Raw genomic sequence first — 24,147 nt, forward strand, 5'->3', positions numbered from 1 at the left:
AAGGACATTTGAGCTACGCTACTTTGCACATGCTTCCACACCCCGTGTGACATCTGACCTACCCTATATTATTAATGCTCTAAATTGATTAATCTGAAAGAAGGATTAAATCTCTTTCATGCATAGTTACCCGGAGAAAAGGTCCGACCGAGTCTGGGGTCATCGGGTCACTAGTCAAAACCGCTGGGTCCGTATATTTAATTAAAAATATTTAAAATTATGTAATAAAAAACTAAATATTAAGATTAATAAAAAATAAACCATTTTATAAAAATATAAAATATTGATAAAAATGATAATGTTAATCAAATATTATAGACATAAATTGTAATGTGGATTAAACAACATGTATTAATATCTTTATGAGGCACAAGATCAAATATTAGACACAAAGGAAATAGCTTGTCTAATGTTATTTTATTAGATATCAAAATCAATTGAATATATATATATATATATATATATATATATATATATATATATATATATATATATATATATATCAATATGGGCATTTTCTTATTCATCAATATGTGATTTGATAATTATACCAGAAGAGTCCATTCGGTCAGAGGAAGGTGAGGAAGAAAGCCCAATAAAAAACAAAATCCGATTACATGAGATAGGTCAGTTTCGTTTTTATATTTTGAAAAGGATAGATAACAAAATTAAGATTCGAATTCAAAACCTACACATTTATTTATTTTCATATTAATCATGATTTCAAAATTGACATAAATGTCATTTTAAAAAAAAATAAAATAAAAATAAATAATCTTAACTATATCAACAAAACTGAATGAATTAGATTCATGTGCGTCGTCTAAAAACGGACCAGATCAATCGGTTCATACCAATTGTTTAACACAACCGACCCCATAAATAAATCAGATCTATTAATGGTTCCCAATTTTTCCTATCCAACAATCCCATCCAATCCGGTTATAATAACTATGCTTTTATGAACATCTATATATAATATGTAAAAAGAGATGAACTGTTGATTGAGTTCATTGATAACCTTTCTAATTATTGAGAGTAACTGCTGAAATGATTTTTATGATGTGATCGGTGAACAAGAGAAGGATGAGTTGAAGTAATAACTCAGGGTAGGGTGGAAATGTATTTGGAAGACTCATCTTCCCAACCAATTTAAGCCTTGGGAATTAATGTTCATGATTGAGATGTGAAGAACAAGATAAAACCTCAATCAACAGTTGGTAAACCCGGAAAAAACCATCTTAGTCGTCACAGATAAAGAGTAAAAATCTAAGAAGCCTTGTGGAATACACTTATATTCCAGCAAAACACAAGGAAGGGAAAAGATGGCAAGAAATACACTTATATATCAACCACAAACAATCATGAACAGCATTGATCATTATTAAGCTGATAGAACAACGAATCTCATCAAAATTTAGCAACTACCATTGATGTCAACCAAATAGAATATAGTCCTAAGCATTCTTTGATACTAGATGTTGTGCTTGTGTTGGCACACATCAAATAATATCAAAAAGGGCGATTGACTAGATGATTAAAAAAAAAAGGACAAAAGTCTTACTGCAGTTCTACCGAGAGGTTGTTTCCATTATTCGTAAAATGATCATCTGATCCAGATAGTATAGGAGCAACCTTAGGAAACTACCATTTTCAAGCTAAAGCAATCTTCAGTAGTCATAGTACTGTTTCTTGTTATCTTTTTGATAATGAACTCTTAATGGACCAACTTCAGTTCATATGATATTAGCAACTGCAAACAGAGACAGAAGCTACAGATTAAAAGCTAAATTTTTAATTATACATCAGCCTTCAATGGTAAAAGCATCAACCTGAATTCATGAACATATCAAGCTCAACATAATCTATAGTAGTCATCGCAATGTTTAATGGTCATTTTTCCAATAATGGACTCTAAAATGACCAACTTTAGCTGATTAAACACTCAGCTTACAGCATGTCAATTATATGATGATGTTTGAATCGGACTCGCATCAATGTGGGGTAGAGTCAATGCACACATCAACTCTATTTATGGAGAGACCGTCTTCCGTCAACCTGAGTAAACTACCTGTTCGCTAGCTAATGCAATAGTCACAGTAGTATTTAATGGTATCTTTTCGATACTGGAAGACTCCTAATAGACCAACTTATACTAATTAAAAACTCAGCACTGCAGCATATCAATCCTACAATGATATTAGAATGGGAATGAATTCACATCAGGTCAGACGAAAGCCATATACGCGACCTTATTTATTTTTGATTAATTTTCATTCTTCTTATGGTAAAATAAAGTCCACAAACTCCACTATATTACTAGCAACTGCATACATAGACAGAAGTTACACATTAAATACTAAATTTTTTGTTATACATCAGCTTTCAACAGTAAAAGCATGTGAATGTGTACATGAACATCGGAAGGTTCAACACAATTAATCATTCATAGTAACATTTATATAACTATGCGGAGATAATAAGCATGTAAAAAGGAATAGACATACATAGAGTGACCATGCTACTCCGTAGAGTCGTAAGATTGCAAACCAGTGTATATTTAGGTTAATTCATTTATGAAGACCAATAATTATGAACCAGAAACAGATGCTCCAATCAAACATGAGTAGAACCCTAATCAACATCAATGGCATTACCAACTGCATTTGCCTAAATGTGAATTATAGACCAAGCACCACCTTCAAAGACAAAAGATCGAACACATCATAAACACTACACTACGCTTCAAGATCTAAAATCCAAGTATTAAGTTCGAGCAGATTAGGAAGGAAAAATGGCTTGGAAATAACGAGAAGAGTACGATACGACCGTCAGATCGCGCGGATCAGGCGGTGAGCACGACGGCGCCACCGGCGGCCTTGATCTTCTTCTCGGCGATCTTGGAAACGAGTTTGGCCTTCACCACGACGGACCGGTCAGGCGGCAGAATTCCCTTGCCAAGCACCTTAAAGTACCCAAACTGGGTAACGTCGACCAAGGGGGCGGTGGCGCCGCCTTTGGCGGCGGCGGCGTCCTTGACAGCTTCGGGGACGAGGGACCAGAGGCGGTCGACGTTGACGGCGGGGCAGTAGAATTTGTTGCGAAGGCGGTGGAAGTAGCGCATGCCGACCTTGCCGAAGTAGCCGGGATGGTACTTGTCGAAGAGGATACGGTGGTGGTGCATGCCGCCAGCGTTACCGCGGCCGCCAGGGTGCTTCCGGTGCTTACCGATGCGCCCGTGCCCGGAGCTCACGTGCCCCCGCTTCTTCCGGTTCTTCCTGAAGCGCGTCGTCATCGTCAACGCCGCCTCCTGCCCTCGAAATGGCGACCGCCTGAACCCTACAGATTGGCTATTTATAGGGAGATAGAACGAGTAATTGCCGTCCGATCGAGATGCCAACGGAGCATGTTGTGGGCTAATTTTTCTGTTTGAACTCCGCCCAAATCGCATCAGTTTGGTCAACCAAAACCACATGTTTGGCATTTAACGAACCGAATCTGATCATCAAACCCCAGCTCATCCATTTATTAATATTAAACTTATTCAAAAATAATATTATTACTAAATTTAATTTTTATTTTTTTTGGTTTGTTTCTTTCTAATAAAATCTACTTATGTCTCCATCTATCTATAATAATCTTTCTTTATGTTATCTTTCAATAAAGTTACACCCTTTTTTTTTACTAATAAAAATATTTATTTTTCTAACTCCATATATTTATCGTAATATCATCATTTTAGGGACATAAATTTTTTATTTATAATTTATGAACTATTTTTTACTCAGGTCTAAAAAAAATACTAATATGATAACTATCTTATAATTTTTTTTATTTTAATCTAAAAAATAAAATACTCAATAGCTCTTAATATTGTTAGGATCAAGAGTGGCAATAAGAGGGAGGATGAATTAGTGCAGCGGAAAACTTTCGCGATTTCATAAAAATGTTCGTTTCGATTAAAATTGATTCCAATGAAAATGGCTTCGATTCAATCAGTTTCGGATAGAAGTTGAACTTAAAAGCTTTCGTAAAAGTGCAAGACAAGATTAAGGAGGTTTGCAGTAATGTAAATTATATAAATGAAAAGCAAACTAGAATTTAGAGTGGTTCGGTTAATGTAACCTACATCCACTTTCAGATTCCTCCTCCGACAAGGTTATCGGCGTCCACTAAAGGCCTTCCTTCAAATAGGTGAAGACCGAACACCTCTTTACAGTGCTTTCTCCTTTTCCCAGGTTTAGGAGATAACCCTTACAAGTCTCACTCCTCTTTCTTAGATGGTTACAAGGCTAAGAGATGAAGGAAGAGAACTCTAACTTTTACAATACTTTTATGACACAAGAATTCAAGATTAAGCCAATACTTTCATGCCCTTTCATGCAGAAAAGGGTGGGGATTTTATAGACCCCAATGACTTCAAAATTGGAGCTAAAAAGTGTCATATCCCCGGAATCCGGGGTACTGACGGTACTACCGCAACTGATCTAATACTGGGCGGTACCATCACTTGACAAGGGTGGTACCACCGCTGGCAGCATTCACTACTAGCGGTACCACTGCCTAGTCTAGGCGGTACCATCGCCTAGATATCCTAGGGGGCACTGCTTTCGAAGCGGTGGCACCGCTGACGGGCCAACTAGGCCCTTAACAGGGTTGAATTGGCTAATCAATTCAACCCTATTAAGGGCCCAGTTGGCCCCTAATTAAGTTAGTGAGATTACCTTCCAATCCTAACATAATTTATGCTCTAACTACGATAATTAAGACATAATTATAGTGCTTCTTGTTCCAGTGCGTCAATTGCTCTTTCAGCGAGCTTCCGATGAACATTCGACGAACTCTCGGCAATGTTCCGGCGGACTCCCGGCAAGCTCCTGGACTTCTCGATTGGTTCTGGCAGAACTTCCGACGAACGTTTGGACTTCCGATGAACTCTCGAACTCCCAATGAGATCTCGATCTTGACTCCGGCACAACACCTGCTTTATGTCTTATTGCTATCATAGTTAATCCTGCATACTTTTCTCGACATATATATTAGATCAAACAAATTACAATTGATTTCATCATCGAAATCCGAGATTCAATAATCACCTCCTTTTTTATAATGATAAACAATTGATAACGAAGTTAACTTTAACTACCCCTATCTATATGTCATACTTGAGAAAAGACATTCTTGAATTGAAAGCATTTGAATTCAAGAAACAAACTGATAAGATAAGTTCATTAAACTTATCACATACACATCATGATTCCTATCATGATCTAACATTCTCAAAATACGATGCAAAATATTTCTCAAAATGATGTCAAGGCATGACATCCATTTTCAAGTATGATATTTCAAATATGAAAGATGACAAAGATAGCATTCATCATTCTATAGTAAGATATCAATTATAAAATAGCAAGTTAATGTTGAATCTCGGATTTTGATGATGAAGTCAATTGTCATTTGTTGTCTAATCTATGTGTTGAGATAAGTGTGCAGGATTAACTATGATGAAAGTTAGACAAGCAGCAGGAGTTGCGCCGGAGTCAAGTTCATGATCACGTTGGGAGTTCGAGAGTTCGACGGAAGTTCGGACGGTCGTCGGAGGTTCTGCGAGAACAGATCCGAGAAGTCCAGAAGCTTGCCAAGCGAAGTTCGTCGGAACTTGCCAAGTGGATCGTCGCAAAGTCCAGGAATTTGCCGGAAGTCCGCAGGAGCATCACCGAGGGTTCATCGGATGATCGACGGAAGTTCGCCGGAAACTCGCCGGAAGAAGCGATTGACGCACCGAAGCAAAGCTGCAGAAATTGTCTTAGATCTAATCGTAGTTAGCACGTTGATTAAGTTGGAAAATGGGAGGTGATCCCATTAGCTTAATCTTGGGGCAATTGGGCCCCTGAAAGACTGAAATTGGGCCGAATGGAGCTAACCATTCGGACCCTGATTGCACCAGGAGGTGCAACCGCCTAGGCCAGGAGGTGGCACCGCCTGGGCTAAGCCTCCCAGCGAGACTGGGCGGTGCAACCTCCCCAGCCGGGAGGTGGCACCGCCTGAGCTCAGTCTTCCAGCAAGACAGGGCGGTGCAACCTCCCTGACAGAGAGGTGGCACCGCCTGAGCTCAGTCTTCGAGCAAGACTGGGCGGTGCAACCTCCCTGACAGAGAGGTGGCACCGTCTAAGCTCGGTCTTCGAGCTCTGCCAGGCGGTGCAACCTCTCCAGTCAAGAGGTGCAACCGCCTGATCCCGGAATTCCGAGATTTGATCGTTTTGAGCTCCAAATTTGAATTGGATTGGGGCCTATAAATACCCCACCCATTCAGCACTGAAAAGATACAGACCTACACCGAAATCTTGATCTTTTCTGTGATTCTAAGAGCTCAAAAGTGTTGTAAAGCCTTTAAGTCTCCTCCTTCTGTTCTTCAAGTTTTTGAGTTGTAAAGTGAGGAGAGAAAGGTCTGTAAAGGTTGTCTCCTGAGCCTGTCAAAAGGAGAGAAACTGTAAAAGGGCAGTTGGCCTTCGCCTATTGAAGGAAGGCCTCTAGTTGACGTCGGTGACCTCGTCGGTGGAGGAAGCCAAAAGTGGAGTAGGTCAAGACTGACCGAACCACTCTAAATCTCTGGTTTGTGTTTATTTTGAGCACTTTATCATTACTGCAAATCTTCTTCATAACTACTGCTCTCTGCGCTTTTACGAACAAATTCTAAGTGATGTTCTTTCCGAATATGCATTCAGACGTAAATCGGTGTTTTCATACATTACAGTTTACGTTTACGTTTTAATTCTGCAAAACTGTCTTCTACGCCTTCACGAACAAGTTTTTAAGTGCTGATCTGTCCGAATCTGCTTTCAGACGTAAACCAGCGTTTTCGTACGATATTTACATCGCAGTTTACTATTACGCCTTGATTCTGCAAAACTGTCTTCTGCGCTTTTACGAACGAGTTTCTAATGTTCAGATCCCTTTGAAACTGCGTCTAGACGTAAAATTGCGTTTAGACGTAAAACTACTCAAACTGAGTAAAGACGTTTTAGACGTAAACTGAGTTTAGACGTAAATCTGCGTTTAGACGTAAAACTGCGTTTAGACGTAAATCTGCGTTTAGACGTAAAACTGCGTTTAGACGTAAATCTGAGTTTAGACATAAATCTGCGTTTAGACGTAAAACTGCGTTTAGACGTAAATCTGCGTTTAGACGTAAAACTGCGTTTAGACGTAAATCTGCGTTTAGACGTAAACTGCGCTTAGACGCAAACTGTGTTTAGACGCAAACTGCGCTTAGACGCAATCTGTGCTTAGACGCAAACTGCACTTAGATACAAACTGAGAATTAGCTTTTGCATCATAATAGTTTTTATTGAACGAACGCAGCTTTTGGTTTTAATCGCTGTAAGATTTCCGCTGCACTAATTCACCCCCCCCCTCTTAGTGCTCTCGATCCTAACAGTTAAGCTCTAGATATCTTATCATAATAAAATAAATTTATTAAGCAAACATTTCAAGTATATATGATGAAATACATTACATACATTTGTCATCAATTTATCACATTTTGGTATTATTTCTCACCCTTTGTCATCAACAAAAAGGAGAACAATTCAACAATACAAGTGTGGTAAAAAAAATCAAGCAAGTTTCACACTCAAAAGTTCTCATCATTAAATGTTATCAATATTAAAGTGATATATTCCAACAACTTCTCCTTCTTTGTCATCACAATTTTGCACGAAGAGGAGGAAAGGAGGTAAGGAGGAGGGATTCATGAAAAGGATCGAGATATCCTTATGAAATCAAATCCTCACGAAAATTATCACACACATGCTTTAATTATCACACGAAAATTCATCTTTCAAGGATTAAGATCCATTAGAATTCCTTCAATTTTCATGAGAAGAATTCATGGGGGAGGAGTCTCGTATGAAGGAGAAATTCACGAATAAGACTTCATAGTGAGAAGAGCATTACATCAAATCCATTTCTCATTAAAAATTTATAAGAGTGAAATCCGTGAGAGATACATTTGTCAATTACTTCCATCTATTAAACATCAAGATACGTATAAAAACTTCATGCCTTCATAAAATGTTTTGTCATAGCCTTTCATCACTACTTGCATGAGGTAATATCATTAGTGCTTGTAGCACTCAAAAGTTAAGAATCCGATGTATGATTAAAACTTCTCAATATTCAATAGAGATCATAATCATTATAGAAATTTTCAGCATCAAAGTAAACACAATATTGCACCATTGTATGATAACATACTCATCATTTAAAGAGATTATAACATCATAGCAATCAAAGCAAACACGATATTACATCATTGTATGACAACATGCTCATTATTTGAAGAAATCACAACATCATAGAAATTTTTAGCACTAAAGCACAAAATTTCAACATCAAAGTAAACATTTTATTATCGTAAAGCACACAACCTTATTTACATCATCATGTAAAATTCACATCATAAGAGGAGAAGATTTTAGTGAGTGATCCAAAGAATCAAGAAAGTCCGAAAACGAAATTTAACAAATTAATGCATTCGGACAAATTAACATTCCTAATTCTCTTCTAATAAAATCAAATTGTTCTTCACTTAAAGGTTTTATAAAAATATCGGCTAATTGATATTTTGTATCAATAAACTCTAAGATTACATCATGATTATTGACATGATCTCGTATAAAGTGATGCATAATATCAATATATTTAGTTCTAGAGTGTTGAATGAGATTTTTTGTTAAACATATTGCACTTATGTTGTCACATTTTATGGGAATATTTTTAAGATGAATCTTATAATCTTTTAACGTGTTTTTCATCCACAAAACTTGTGCACAACATGCACTAGCTACAATGTACTCAACTTCGATTGTAAATAGTACAACCGAGTTTTGTTTCTTGGAAGACCAAGAAACAAGTACGTGTCCCAAAAATTGACATGTTCCAAATGTGTTTTTTCTATCTAACCAACATCCAGCAAAATCCGCATCAGCATAAGTAATTAGTTCAAAGTTCTTTGATTTTAAATACCATAATCCTAGATTAGTGGTACCTTTAAGATATCTAAGTATTCTCTTAACTACTTTAAGATGAGATATCTTATGATTAGATTGAAACCTAGCACATAGTCCTACACTAAATATGATATCCAGTCTAGTTGCGGTGAGGTATAGTAAATCTTTTTAGCAAATCTAAAGCATATTTTGTTTGACTAAGAAAAATACCATTACTTAGTTGTTTGATTTGTAAACCTAAAAAGAAAGTTAATTCCCTCGTCAAACTCGTTTTAAATTCAAGACTCATACATTTAGCAAATGACTCACTTAGAGATTCATTCGTAGAACCGAAAATAATATCATCAACATAAATTTAAACAATAAGAAAATTATTTTTAAAATTTTTGATAAATAATGTAGTATCGACCTTGCTTTTAGAAAAATTATTTTCGATGAGAAATGAGTTAAGTCTCTCATACCAAGCCTTCGGGGCTTGTTTCAATCCATAGAGAGCTTTAGTCAATTTAAACACATGATTAGGGAGATTATCATTCTCAAATCCGAGATGTTGTTCAACATAAACTTCTTCAGAAATAAAACCATTAAGAAAAGTACTTTTAACATCCATTTGAAACAACTTAAAATTATTACTACTAACATAGGCAATGAGCATCCTTATGGCTTCTAATCATGCCACAAGAGCGAAGGTTTCTTCATAATCGATACATTCTTCGTGGTTGAAACCTTTGGCCACTAATTTAGCCTTGTTTCTAACCACGATACCAAATTTATCTTGCTTGTTTTAAAGACCCATTTAGTACCAATAATTAAATGATCATTTGGCCTAGGAACAAGCTTCCACACCTTATTTCTCTCAAATTGGTTCAACTCTTCTTGCATTATGATAACCCATGAATCATCTTTCAAGGCCTTGTCAATGTATTTTGGTTCAATTTGAGAGAGAAAAGCGGTGTTGACACAAAAATTCTTAAGAGAAGAACGAGTTTGAACCCCTTTTGATGTGTCTCCAATGATTAACTCCTTAAGATGAGCATCTACATACTTTCATTCCCTGGGTAAGGATGTTTCGGAAGAAGATGCATCCAAGTTGCTAGATGGAGAAAGGGTTTCATTTAAATTCAAGGCATCAAAATTAAGATCATCAAACTCATTTTTCTTAACTTCGGAAACTTCATTGAAAATAATATGAATAGACTCTTTTATAATTAAGGTTCTTTTATTAAAGATACGAAATGCTTTAGAAATAGAAGAATAGCCAAGAAAAAAATTTTCATCGGATTTAGCATCAAATTTTCCTAAGGCATCTTTTTCATTCAAGATAAAACACTTATACCCAAAAACTTTAAAATATGAAATATTAGGTTTTTTGTTATTCCACAACTCATAAGGAGTTTTGGTGAGTAAGGGTCTTACTAGAACTCTATTAATGATATAGCATGTCGTGTTTATAGCTTCGGCCCAAAAATATTTGGGTAGACTATGTTCATTCAACATGGTTCTTGTCATTTCTTGTAAGTTTTTATTCTTTCTTTCTACTACTCCATTTTGTTGAGGATTTCTTGGAGTAGAGAAGTTGTGGTTGTATCCATTAGATTCACAAAATTCTTGGAAATCATGGTTTTGAAATTCACCACCATGATCACTTCGAATTGACGAAATAATAAAACTCTTTTCATTTTGAACAAGTTTACAAAACTTAGAGAAATACCTAAAGCATTCGCTTTTGTGTGCCAAAAAAAAAGTCAATGTGTATCTACTATAATCATCCACGATGACAAATGCGTATTTTCTACCTCCTAGGCTTGATATAGTAATTGGTCCAAACAAGTCCATATGGATCAATTACAAAAGTCTAGAGGTGCTTATTTGGTTCTTGGGTTTGAAGCTACATTTTATTTGTTTTCTTAGTTGACATGCATCACATACATTATCTTTGACGAACTTGATATGAGGAATTCCTCTTACAAGTTTTTTAGATGAAATTTAAGTGATTAGTTTTATGCTAGCATAACCTAATCTCCTATGCCAAAGCCAAGCATTATCATTCAAAACCGAAAAACACATTTCATTGCAAAGATTATTGATATCAATGGTGTATACGTTATTTTGTTTTAATGCAATCATAGATGTGTTTTTGTGTGGTATTTCAATAATGCAAGCATTAGATTCAAATTTAATAGTATATCCTTTATCACACAATTGACTAATGGTCAAGAGGTTATGCTTTAAGCTATCAACTAACAACACATCTTCAATTGAAAAGGTGGATTTGTTACCTATGGTTCGTTTGCCAATAATTTTACCTTTGTTGTTATCTCCGAAGGTGATATATCATTCGTCTATGCTAGTGAGCTTAGAGAATTGAGATGGATATCAAGTTATATGCCTTGAACATCCACTATCAAGGTACCATCTCTTGCTCCTAGCTTGTGATGGTAAACGTTTATATAAAAATGGATGATTTTTAGGTACCCATTTGACCTAAGATACCTCAAAAATCGATCTACATAGCTTATCATGTTGTATTGAGATTTTTGAGGTTCTTTTAGGAACCCAAATCAATTTGTGTGGACTAAATTTCTTAAATGGACAATGATAAGCTACATGCCCAAATTTGCAACAAAAGTTACATTTCTTTCGGGGTGAAACATGCAAAGTAGGGCCTTTAACAAAGGTGGTTGGATTTTGGTAAGAGCTACTCACAAATCTGAATCCGCCTTTTCTATGAACATGACCCTTGTTGGCAAGGATCATGTTCAAAAATTTGCTACCAACCTCAAACTTTTCTAAAGTTTTCTTAAGTAGCAAGTTTTCCTTTTGAAGTAATTCTAGTTCATCACATTTCGTACATGAAGCTAAACTATCATTGTGCTCAACTTTTAATCTATCATAATCACTAACAAGATAATCATACTCATTTTTTAACAATTTATATTTTTTACTAATTGACTTGCATTCATAAAATAAATCATGAAAAGCATTTAAAAGTTCATCAAATGATAAATTTGCATCAAATGAACTTGTTACCTCGTATCCAATGGCCATTAGTGTATAGTGAGCAACTTGCTCGGTGTTGGTTGGCTCCTCTTCTTTGGATGAACTTGAGTCATCCTATGTTGCTTTAAGAGCCTTCTTCTTCTTTGGTTGTCTCTTTTTTGATTGGGGATATTCACTCTTGTAATGTCTTGGCTTCTTGCATTCATAACATATCACTTGTTCTTTCTTAGGTTCAATTTTATTTTTAGTATCATTTTTAAATTTATTTCTTTTTATAAATTTTTTAAACCTTTTTGTTAATAGTGCCAAGTCTTCATCAAAGTCCTCATCACTTGAATTTTCTTTCAAGTGGTCTTCTTGAGTTCTTAGAGCCATATCCTTCCTATTCTTTGGAAGGTTGTTCTCTAGCTCTTTATGAGTATTACAAGTCATTTCATAGGTCATTAGTGACCTGATTATTTCTTCAAGAGGAAAGTTATTTAAATCTTTGGCCTCTTGAATGATTGTGACTTTAGAGTCCCAACTCTTTGAAAGGGATCTTAAAATTTTATTAACAAGCTAAAAATCTGAGAAACTTTTACCAAGTCATTTTAGACCATTGACGATATTTATAAATCAAGTGTATATGTCTCCAATGGTTTCACTCGATTTCATTCGAAACAACTCATAAGTATGCACTAAAAGATTAATTTTTGACTCATTTACTCTACTAGTACCTTCATGAGTCACTTCGAGTATGTGCCAAATATCAAATGTCGTTTCACAAATAGACACATGAGTCACTTCGAGTGTGTGCCTTTGCGTTTAAAGCGAAAGTCTTCTTCTCCAATTCATTCCAATCGTTCATCGGAAGAGAAGACTTTTGAAATTCATTTTCTATAATATTTCATAATTCAAAATCCATTGAAATTAGGAAGATTCTCGTTCTAGTTTTCCAATATATGTAATACATCCCATTAAACATGGGCAGACGTGTAATTGAATGACCCTGTAGATTGCGGGCAAATGTCATCTCTCTTGGGTTTAAAACCAAATGAGAGTGAACCTTGCTCTGATACCAACTATTAGGATCAAGAGCAACACTAAGAGGGAGGGTGAATTCGTTTCAATTAAAACCGATTCCGATGAAAATGACTTCCATTCAATCAATTTCGGAGAGAAGTTGAACTTGAAAGCTTTCGTAAAAGTGCAAGAGAAGATTAAGGAGGTTTGTAATAATGTAAATTACATAAATGAAAAGTAAACTAGAATTTAGAGTGGTTCGGTTAATGTAACCTACATCCACTTTCGGATTCTTCCTCCGACAAGGTTATCGGCGTCCACTAAAGGCCTTCCTTCAAATAGGTGAAGACCGAACACCTCTTTACAGTGCTTTCTCCTTTTCCCAGGTTTAGGAGATAAACCTTACAAGTCTCACTCCTCTTTCTTAGATGGTTACAAAGCTAAGAGATGAAGGAAGAGAACTCTAACTTTTACAATACTTTTATGACTTAAGAATTCAAGATTAAGCCAATACTTTCGTGCCCTTTCATGCAGAAAAGGGTGAGGTTTTTATAGACCCTAATGACTTCAAAATTGGAGCTAAAAAGTGTCATATCCCCGGAATCCGGGGTACTGGCGGTACTACCGCAGTTGATCTAATACTGGGCGGTACCATCACCTGGCAAGGGTGGTACCACCGCTGGCAGCATTCACTACTAGCGGTACCACTGCCTAGTCTAGGCGGTACCATCGCCTAGATATCCTAGGGGGCACTGTTTTCGAAGCGGTGGCACCGCCGACGGGCCAACTAGGCCCTTAACAGGGTTGAATTGGGTTGAATTGGCTAATCAATTCAACCCTATTAAGGGCCCAGTTGGCCCCTAATTAAGTTAGTGAGATTACCTTCCAATCCTAACTTAATTTATGCTCTAACTACGATAATTAAGACATAATTATAGTGCTTCTTGTTCCAGTGCGTCAATTGCTCTTTCAACGAGCTTCCGACGTACTTCCGACGAACATCCGAAGAACTCTCGACAATGTTCCGGCGGACTCCCGGCAAGCTCCTGGACTTTACGACGATCTTCTTGGCGAGTTCCGATGAGCTTCTTTGACAAGCTCCTGGACTTCTCGGTTGGTTCTGGTAGAACTTCCGACGAATATTTGGACTTCCGATGAACTCTCGAACTCCCAATGAGATCTCGATCTTGACTCCGGCACAACACCTGCTTTATGTCTTATTGCTATCATAGTTAATCCTGCATACTTTTCTCGACATATATATTAGATCAAACAAATTACAATTGACTTCATCATCGAAATCCGAGATTCAATAATCACCTCCTTTTTGATAATGACAATCAATTGATAACGAAGTTAACCTTAACTACCCCTATCTATATGTCATACTTGAGAAAAGACATTCTTGAATTAAAGGCCTTTGAATTTAAGAAATAAATTGATAAGATAAGTTCATTAAACTTATCAACATACACATCATGATTCCTATAATGATCTAACATTCTCAAAATACGATGCAAAATATTTCTCAAAATGATGTCAAGGCATGACATCCATTTTCAAGTATGATATTTCAAATATGAAAGATGACAAAGATAGCAATTCATCATTCTATAGTAAGATATCAATTATAAAATAGCAAATTAAGCTCTAGATATCTTATCATAATAAAATAAATTTATTAAGCAAACATTTCAAGTATATATGATGAAATACATTACATACATTTGTCATCAATTTACCATATTTTGGTATTATTTCTCACCCTTTGTCATCAACAAAAAGGAGAACAATTCAACAATACAAGTGTGGTAAAAAAAATCAAGCAAGTTTCACACTCAAAAGTTCTCATCATTAAATGTTATCAATATTAAAGTGATATATTCCAACAACTTCTCCCCCTTTGTCATTACAATTTTGCACGAAGAGGAGGAAAGGAGGTAAGGAGGAGGGTGTCACGCCCCTCCCGAATTTAATTCTCATTCAAGAGGTGTGAACCTAACTCAAGATTGATAATATTATAATTCAACAAACAATCCAGGATCCAATCACACATTTGAGGTCACTAAGAAAAACATTCAAGTCATTCATCTCTACAATCCACAATTCACAAAACCTGTGCAGTTTATAATCATACATCATGTCACTAGAAGATTCTTAAAATCTAAAAGCAACTTAACTAAACCATAACTATATCACAAATCCATAAGCGCGGCAATTAATGCAATCACAAAACCAACATGTACTACATGTTTATATCAGTACACAGTTTAGACTTAACATTTCCAAAATCCTAACATAAGAGGTACTTTTCAAATATTTACAAGATACATCAATCTAGATTTGTCATTGATATTTCATTACTCCCAAAAAGAACTTATACAACATCAACCTATCAAGTACAAAATATTTACCCCAAAATCTTCTAGTCTTCCACTGCCTCAACCCAATTTACACATTTTAGTGAGCGATAAGCTATCCTAAAAAATTTATATAGCAACGGGGTGAGCATATAAAGCTCAGCAAGTGACTAGTATATCCATAGCAAAGAGATAGGTTTCAAACAAATAATGTATCAAAATACAAAGCAGAGATACAAGATGAAACAGTAGCATGTTTTGTTTGAATGCAGAATTACAATGTCATATCGTTCGAAGCACGTTTTGTTCATACAATCGAGAAAAGGTAATTGGAGCATGTCATTGGCATAAGGAGTATATCGATGACATATGGTAATTTCAAGGCATAACAAAGACGTAAGGAGAATTTTAGATATCATGAATGCATAATTACGATGTCATTTCGTTTGAATCATGTTTTGTTCATACAATCGAGGAAAGATAATTGGAGCATATCATTGGCATAAGGAGCATATCGATGACATATGGTAATTTCAAGGCATAACAAAGATGTAAGGAGCATTTTGGATTTCATTAATGCAGAATTACGATGTCATTTCGTTCGAAGCACGTTTTGTTCATACAATCGAGGAAAGGTAATTGGAGCATATCATTGGCATAAGGAGCATATCGATGACATATAGTAGTTTTCAAGGCATAACAAAGACGTAAGGAGCATTTTGGATATCATGAATGCAGAATTACGATGTCATTTCGTTCGAAGCACATTTTGTTCATACAATCGAGGAAAGATAATTGGAGCATATCATTGGTATAAGGAGCATATCGATGACATATGGTAATTTCAAGGCATAACAAAGACGTAAGGAGCATTTTGGATATCAATGGCATATGAAACAGTTTGGAACATATCAATGGTGAATGAAATGCTTCAGAACGTATCAATGGCATATGGAAATATTTCGGAAGCATAAGAAGCATTTCAGAACAAACCAAAGAACAAATATGAAATTGAAGCTCAAACGTCGTACTCTAGCATAGTGCATGTGAGGTTTAACTCAGTGGTGGCTCCACGCCGTGATGAGTTCTCGACTCCATCCACGGGTAGCCCTTTCCTACTCGAGCCCTCTCACCCTACCCAAGTGCTAGGTCGGCTCTGAATTTCATATCAAATAGATAGAAGGTGAAGTGGGATCATAACATAATATGGTCCATCCATTTCTGAATGACCACCAAACATAAGTCTCCCACGTCTGGGAGCTCCATCCACCCATGTCTGAGTGAAGTTATAGGGGGCCGGTAGAGCATCGCGGGCTCTAAGCATAACTCCCTTTACCATTTCTGGCAAAGGTTCACATTTATCCTACAAACACCAGAGTACAAAGGGACAGTATGAATAATGGAATTAGCATATATTGGAAGCACATGCGGAACAACGAAATGTACATATGCCTTTCGAGTCAATACGATACAAACAAAATCTTTCACAAATGTATTCAGATTTGAAAGGAAACAAAAGCAAGAGCATACAAGGATTTCAAGAAATCACATATAGCTAAATTAAAATAAGAAAGTTAGGTGAATTCAATGTCCAACGAAATGAAACTGGAAGAGGCATATATCTAAAGCAAATGCGGAATAATGAGATGCATGTGTCAAATCATTACGATGCAAACATGATCTTTAGATGATAGCTGCAGATGTACAAATAAATAAAGGACAAAAGTATACAGGAATTTAAGGTAATAACGTAAAGCTTAACTGAAGTAAGAGTTTTTTGCCGAAATCAATTTCCAAAGAGAAGAAACAAGGAAAGCTGAAACGACCAAAGCTCGATTCTGGCAGAATTTGATAGGAACATTATATGAATTATTTGGATAACCAATTATGCTCCAATTTATACAAAATAGGTGTCATTAGAAAGCTTTGTCAATCTAGTTTTTGGAAAATCAAGTTTAACAAGAGTTGGAATTTACAATAGGGAGTTACAGATAATTTCGTAACAAAAGGTCTGAAAATATTAGCTCTGTTTTACTGAATCTATAGGGTCGATGAAAGCAGATGTTTCAGTTAGCAATTGTACTCCAAAAGTTTCAAATCAGGTATATACTGAAAGAATTTTGAGTCTTTCTTCGAATAAATCATACTTTGTATGAATCTGAGTCCACAGCAGAAAGTTATAAATAGTTAAGCAACAAGAGGTCAGAAATTTCGGTCCCTGTTTTACAGAATCTGTAGGTTAACTTAAATAGAAGTCTTAGTAGGCATTTAAACTCCAAATCATTCGATCTTAGTATCAAAATAAAGATTTTTTTTGTCTACTTTCAAATGGAATAGGTCTTGTCTAAATCAGAGTTTATTACAAAATGTTATGACCGAAACATTGCATAGAGGTCAGATTACCGAAAAATTACAGATTCATAGCTTTATATCAAAACGAAAGGAGGTCTAGTTCTCAGTTGAAATCTTTCAAATTTTGCAGAATAAAAATGGAAACAGAGATTAATGTTACTGTGGGATAGGCTTAGAACACTTGCCTTAAAATTATTTGAATCCCAAATATGGGAAAATTGATGAAAAACCTCAAGCTCTTCTTCTTCTTCTTCTTCTTCTTTTCTCAAACTCACGTTGGCTGCAACTCTTCAGGTTTGTTTTCTTTAACCTTTCATTTAATTATTTGGGTTTTGGCTAATGTAAAAGTTGCAAGGTGTCATGCATGCATGAAAGGGGCTAGGTGTCATCTTTAGAGCAAAGATAAGTGGCACCAACCTTAGATTAGCTAGTGACACATGTCCACTATATATATATATATATATATATATATATATATATATTTAAACTTAAATCTGAATCTTTCATAAATTATATCAAACTTCTAATATTTACTCTTAGGTCCCTAGCCATAAACTTTTAATATATTATCATTGAATATAAAATAATTATTAAATAATCCTTATGTTTTACAAACAAACCTTTTACTAAATTTTTAAAAATTGGGGATGTTACACTCTCCCCTCCTTAAAGAAAAAATTAGTCCTCTAAATTTATCATACCTCATTCGACGAAAAGATGAGGATAATCTTTCATCATTTCTTCCTCAAGCTCCTAAGTTGTTTCCTCTCCAGAATGATATCTCCAGATCACTTTAACTAGAGGGATAACCCGATTCCTCAAGATCTTTTCTTTTTTATCAACAATTTGAGTGGGCTATTCCACATAAGACAAGTCTTTATCAATCACCATCGGCTCATACTTAATGATATGAGAGGGATCAGGTATATACTTTCTGATCATTGAAACATTAAATATATCATGGATATGGCACAATGATGGTGGCAAGGCAATCCTGTAAGCGACAGAACTAACCCTCTCAAGAATCTCAAAAGGTCCAATAAATCTTGGACTTAACTTTCCTTTCTTCCCAAATCTTACAATACCTTTAGAAGGGGAGACCTTCAGGAATACAAAATCTCCGATTTGAAACTCAATATTTCGTCTTCTGTTATCAGCATAACTCTTTTGATGACTCTGAGCAGTCTTTAACCTTTTTCTTATAAGTTGAATTTTCTTAGTAGTCTCTTGTACTTTTTCTGGTGCTAATAACTTTCTATCGCCAATTTCTTCCCAACATATAGGCGTCCTGCACTTTCGCCCATATAAAGCTTCATAAGGAGCCATCTGAATACTTGAATGATAAATATTATTGTAAGTGAACTCAATAAGAGAGATATCTTTATCCCATTCATCTTTCCAATCCATAACATAGGCTCAAAGCAAATTGTCAAGTGTTTGAATGGTTCTTTCGGATTGACCATCAGTTTGAGGGTGATAAGCAGTGCTAAACTTGACTTTAGTACCAATAGATTCCTGTAACCTTCTCCAAAATCTAGATAGAAATCTGGAGTCTCTGTCAGAGATTATCTCCTTTGGAACACCATGAAGTCTTACTATTTCATTTATATATAAACCTGTAAGCCTATCAAGAGAATAAGTCATATTGAATGGTAGGAAATATGTAGATTTCGTTAACCTATCAATGATAACCCAAATATTATCATGCTTTCTAGAAGTTCGAGGTAGTCCTGAAATAAAGTCCATGGTAATACATTCCCATTTCCATTCAGGAATATCTAAATGTTGCAACAAACCTCCAGGTCTTTGGTGTTATGCTTTGATTTGCTAACAAGTCAAACACTTTGAAACATATATTGCAATCTCCTTCTTCATGCCTTCCCACCAATAATGACTTTGGAGATCTCTATACATCTTAGTGCTACCAGGATGCATGGTGTACTTTGAATTATGACCATCCCTCAGGATTTGATTTTTGATATTTGAGTCATTTGAAACACATATTCTATCCCCAAATCTCAATAGGCCATCCTCTGAAACTTGAAAATTCAGTTTCAATCCCTTTTCTACTTCATTCCTTAAGCAGATCAAGTGTCGATCTCGTAGTTGTCCTCTTTTAATTTGTTGAATGAGATCATATTGCACTTGGATGGAGGCCATTAATATCATTGAGTCTTGCCCTTTCTTATAACATTCAAATCATAATTCTCTTCTAATAACTTCCATTGCTTTACAATCAAAGTCGTCATAAAACTTGTAGATTTTCTACAAAGGGCAACTACTACAACATTAGCTTTACCCAGGTGATAACGAATGGTACAATCATAATCCTTTAGAAGTTTTATCTATCTTCTTAACTAACACCGGAGCATCCCATGATGAAACACTGGCACCGGAGCACCCTTATCTAATAGTCCTTGTAGTTGCTTTTTTTAATTCCACTTACTCAAATGGTATCATTCTATAAAGAGGCTTAGATATTGGAATTATCCCAAGGACTAAATCAAAAGCAAATTCATCCTCTCTGTCTAGAGATAATCTAGGCAAGTCATCTTAAGATACATCAGGCAAGGAGGTGAATCATGCCCAATACTCTCAAAATAAAAGATGGGATGATCTAGTATACAAAAAGTGATCATTTTGTATAACAATCTATATTGGTATGATTGAAAGATAGTCAATCCATACTTAATATAATATCAAAACTCCAAATATCTAGGAGAACTAAATTAGCAAGAAGTTCGTGTTCTCCAATAGAAATCAAACAAGATCAAACAAGATGACCAGATCTAGTTTGTTATCAAACAATCCCTAATAGTCGTATTTACATATAGCATATAATCCAGTGGTTTAGGTTGAATGCCCATGTGATAAGCAAAATATTACGAATCAAATCATAGATGAGACACATGGTCAAACAAATATTTGCATTCTTTCAGAAACATGAATAGTACCTTTGACCACTAATTCAGAAGCTTTAGAATCATATTCTGTGATAACATACACTCTAACATGGACTGATGATTTATGAGGCAGTGATTCTTTCTTCTTATTCAAATGACAGTCTTTTATTTAATGATCCAACTTTTCACAAGCAAAATAGGCTCTAGTCACCCTACGAATACAAACTTATTTCATAATTTAACTCACATCTTACACAGGATTAAATTTTTTTTATAGTGACTTCCCTTTTCAAATCGATGATGTCTTGACCCTCCTGTTATCACATTTTAATTCATTTCTAATCTTTTTTTTTTTTGGTAAACTTATCCTTGCTATTCCTGTTCTTGATCTCAAGAAATTCTTTTGATCATTAGAACAATTTCGTACATCAAATATCTTCTCCAATCGTATCATCTATTTTTCTGCTACCAATGTATTAGGTTCACCACGCTTCTATTGCGCCACTCTGATTTAATATCCCCGATCAACTCTTTTATCGCACTTAATTAATCAAAAGCAAATGAAGTAGGAGGACTAAATGTCCTGGTCATCCTAGTTTCGTAAAATGCATCAAAGAAAATTTTCACCAATCACTATAGTTCACTAGACCTCAATATATTTTGCATGTCAACATATCAAATATTTCAGTGATCCTCAAACCATGCTCTGATACCACTCTGTCACGCCCCTCCCGAATTTAATTCTCATTCAGGAGGTGTGAACCTAACTCAAGATTGATAATATTATAATTCAACAAACAATCCAGGATCCAATCACACATTTGAGATCACTAAGAAAAACATTCAAGTCATTCATCTCTACAATCCACAATTCACAAAACCTATGCAGTTTATAATCATACATCATGTCACTAGAAGATTCTTAAAATCCAAAAGCAACTTAACTAAACCATAACTATATCATAAATCCATAAACGCGGCAATTAATGCAATCACGAAACCAACATGTACTACATGTTTATATCAGTACACAGTTTACACTTAACATTTCCAAAATCCTAACATAAGAGGTACTTTTCAAATATTTACAAGATACATCAATCTAGATTTGTCATTGATATTTCATTACTCCCAAAAAGAACTTATACAACATCAACCTATCAAGTACAAAATATTTGCCCCAAAATCATCTAGTCTTCCACTACCTAAACCCAATTTACACATTTTAGTGAGCGATAAGCTATCCTGAAAAATTTATATAGCAACGGGGTGAGCATATAAAGCTCAACAAGTGACTAACATATCCATAGCAAAGAGACAGGTTTCAAACAAATAAGGTATCAAAATACAAAGCAGAGATACAAGATGAAACAGTAGAATGTTTTGTTTGAATGCAGAATTACAATGTCATATCGTTCGAAGCACGTTTTGTTCATACAATCGAGAAAAGGTAATTGGAGCATATCATTGGCATAAGGAGCATATCGATGACATATGATAATTTCAAGGCATAACAAAGACGTAAGGAGCATTTTGGATATCATGAATGCAGAATTACGATGTCATTTCGTTTGAATCACGTTTTGTTCATACAATCGAGGAAAGATAATTGGAGCATATCATTGGCATAAGGAGCATATCGATGACATATGGTAATTTCAAGGCATAACAAAGACGTAAGGAGCATTTTCGATATCATGAATGCAGAATTACGATGTCATTTCATTCGAAGCACTTTTTATTCATACAATCGAGGAAAAGTAATTGGAGCATATCTTTGGCATAAGGAGCATATCGATGACATATAGTAGTTTTCATGGCATAACAAAGACGTAAGGAGCATTTTGGATATCATGAATGCAGAATTACGATGTCATTTCGTTCGAAACACGTTTTGTTCATACAATCGAGGAAAGATAATTGGAGCATATCATTGGTATAAGGAGCATATCGATGACATATGGTAATTTCAAGGCATAACAAAGACGTAAGGAGCATTTTGGATATCAATGGCATATGAAACAGTTCGGAACATATCAATGGTGAATGAAATGCTTCAGAACGTATCAATGGCATATGGAAATATTTCGAAAGCATAAGAAGCATTTCAGAACATATCAAAGAACAAATACGAATTAGAAGCTCAAACGTCGTACTCTAGCATAGTGCATGTGAGGTTTAACTCAGTGGTGGCTCCACGCCGTGATGAGTTCTCGACTCCATCTACGGGTAGCCCTTTCCTACTCGAGCCCTCTCACCCTACTCAAGTGCTAGGTCGGCTCTGAATTTCATATCAAATAGATAGAAGGTGAAGTGGGATCATAACATAATATGGTCCATCCATTTCTGAATGACCACCAAACATAAGTCTCTCACGTTTGGGAGCTCCATCCACCCACGTCTGAGTGAAGTCATAGGGGGCCGGCAGAGCATCGCGGGCTCTAAGCATAACTCCCTTTACCATTTCTGGCAAAGGTTCACATTTATCCCAAAAACACTAGAGTAAAAAGGGATAATATGAATAATAGAATTAGCATATATTGGAAGCACATGTGGAACAACGAAATGTACATATGCCTTTCGAGTCAATACGATACAAACATAATCTTTCACAAATGTATTCAGATTTGAAAGGAAACAAAAGCAAGAGCATACAAGGATTTCAAGAAATCACATATAGCTAAATTAAAATAAGAAAGTTAGGTGAATTCAATGTCCAACGAAATGAAACTGGAAGAGGCACATATCTAAAGCAAATGCGGAATAATGGGATGCATGTGTCGAATCATTACGATGCAAACATGATCTTTAGATGATAGCTACAGATGTACAAATAAATAAAGGAAAAAAGTATACAGAAATTTAAGGTAATAATGTAAAGCTTAACTGAAGTAAGAGTTTTTTGCCGAAATCGATTTCCAAAGAGAAGAAACAAGGAAAGCTGAAATCGACCAAAGCTCGATTCTGGCAGAATTTGATAGGAACATTATATGAACTATTTGGATAACCAATTATGCTCCAATTGATACAAAATAGGTGTCATTAGAAAGCTTTGTCAATCTAGTTTTAGGCAAATTAAGTTTAACAAGAATTGAAATTTACAACAGGGAGTTACAGATAATTTCATAACGAAAGGTCTGAAAATATTAGCTCTGTTTTACTGAATCCATAGGGTCGATGAAAGTAGATGTTTCAGTTAGCAATTGTACTCCAAAAATTTCAAATCAGGTATATACAGAAATAATTTTGAGTCTTACTTTGAATAAATCATACTTTGTATGAATCTGAGTCCAGAGCAGAAAGTTATAAATAGTTAAGCAACAAGAGGTCAGAAATTTCGGTCCCTGTTTTACAAAATCTGTAGGGTTAATTTAAACAGAAGTCTTAGTAGGCATTTAAACTCCAAATCATTCGATCTTAGTATCAAAATAAAAATTTTTTTTGTCTACTTTCAAATGGAATAGGTCTTGTCTAAATCAGAGTTTATTACAAAATGTTATGAGCGAAACATTGCAT

At 35.4% G+C, this 24,147-nt stretch overlaps 1 protein-coding gene across 1 annotated transcript; it reads right to left on the reverse strand.

Moving 5' to 3' along the window:
• Positions 1–2,623: 2,623 nt before the first annotated feature.
• Positions 2,624–3,337, reverse strand: LOC135652577 (large ribosomal subunit protein uL15x-like). The gene has a single exon (XM_065173600.1). It carries the CDS (start codon positions 3,293–3,295, stop codon positions 2,846–2,848), a length of 450 nt encoding a protein of 149 aa, XP_065029672.1. The 5' UTR covers positions 3,296–3,337; the 3' UTR covers positions 2,624–2,845.
• Between the last annotated feature and the right edge of the window lie 20,810 nt (positions 3,338–24,147).

Source organism: Musa acuminata, chromosome BXJ3-11, assembly GCF_036884655.1.
Source record: "Musa acuminata AAA Group cultivar baxijiao chromosome BXJ3-11, Cavendish_Baxijiao_AAA, whole genome shotgun sequence".
NCBI lineage: Eukaryota > Viridiplantae > Streptophyta > Magnoliopsida > Zingiberales > Musaceae > Musa > Musa acuminata.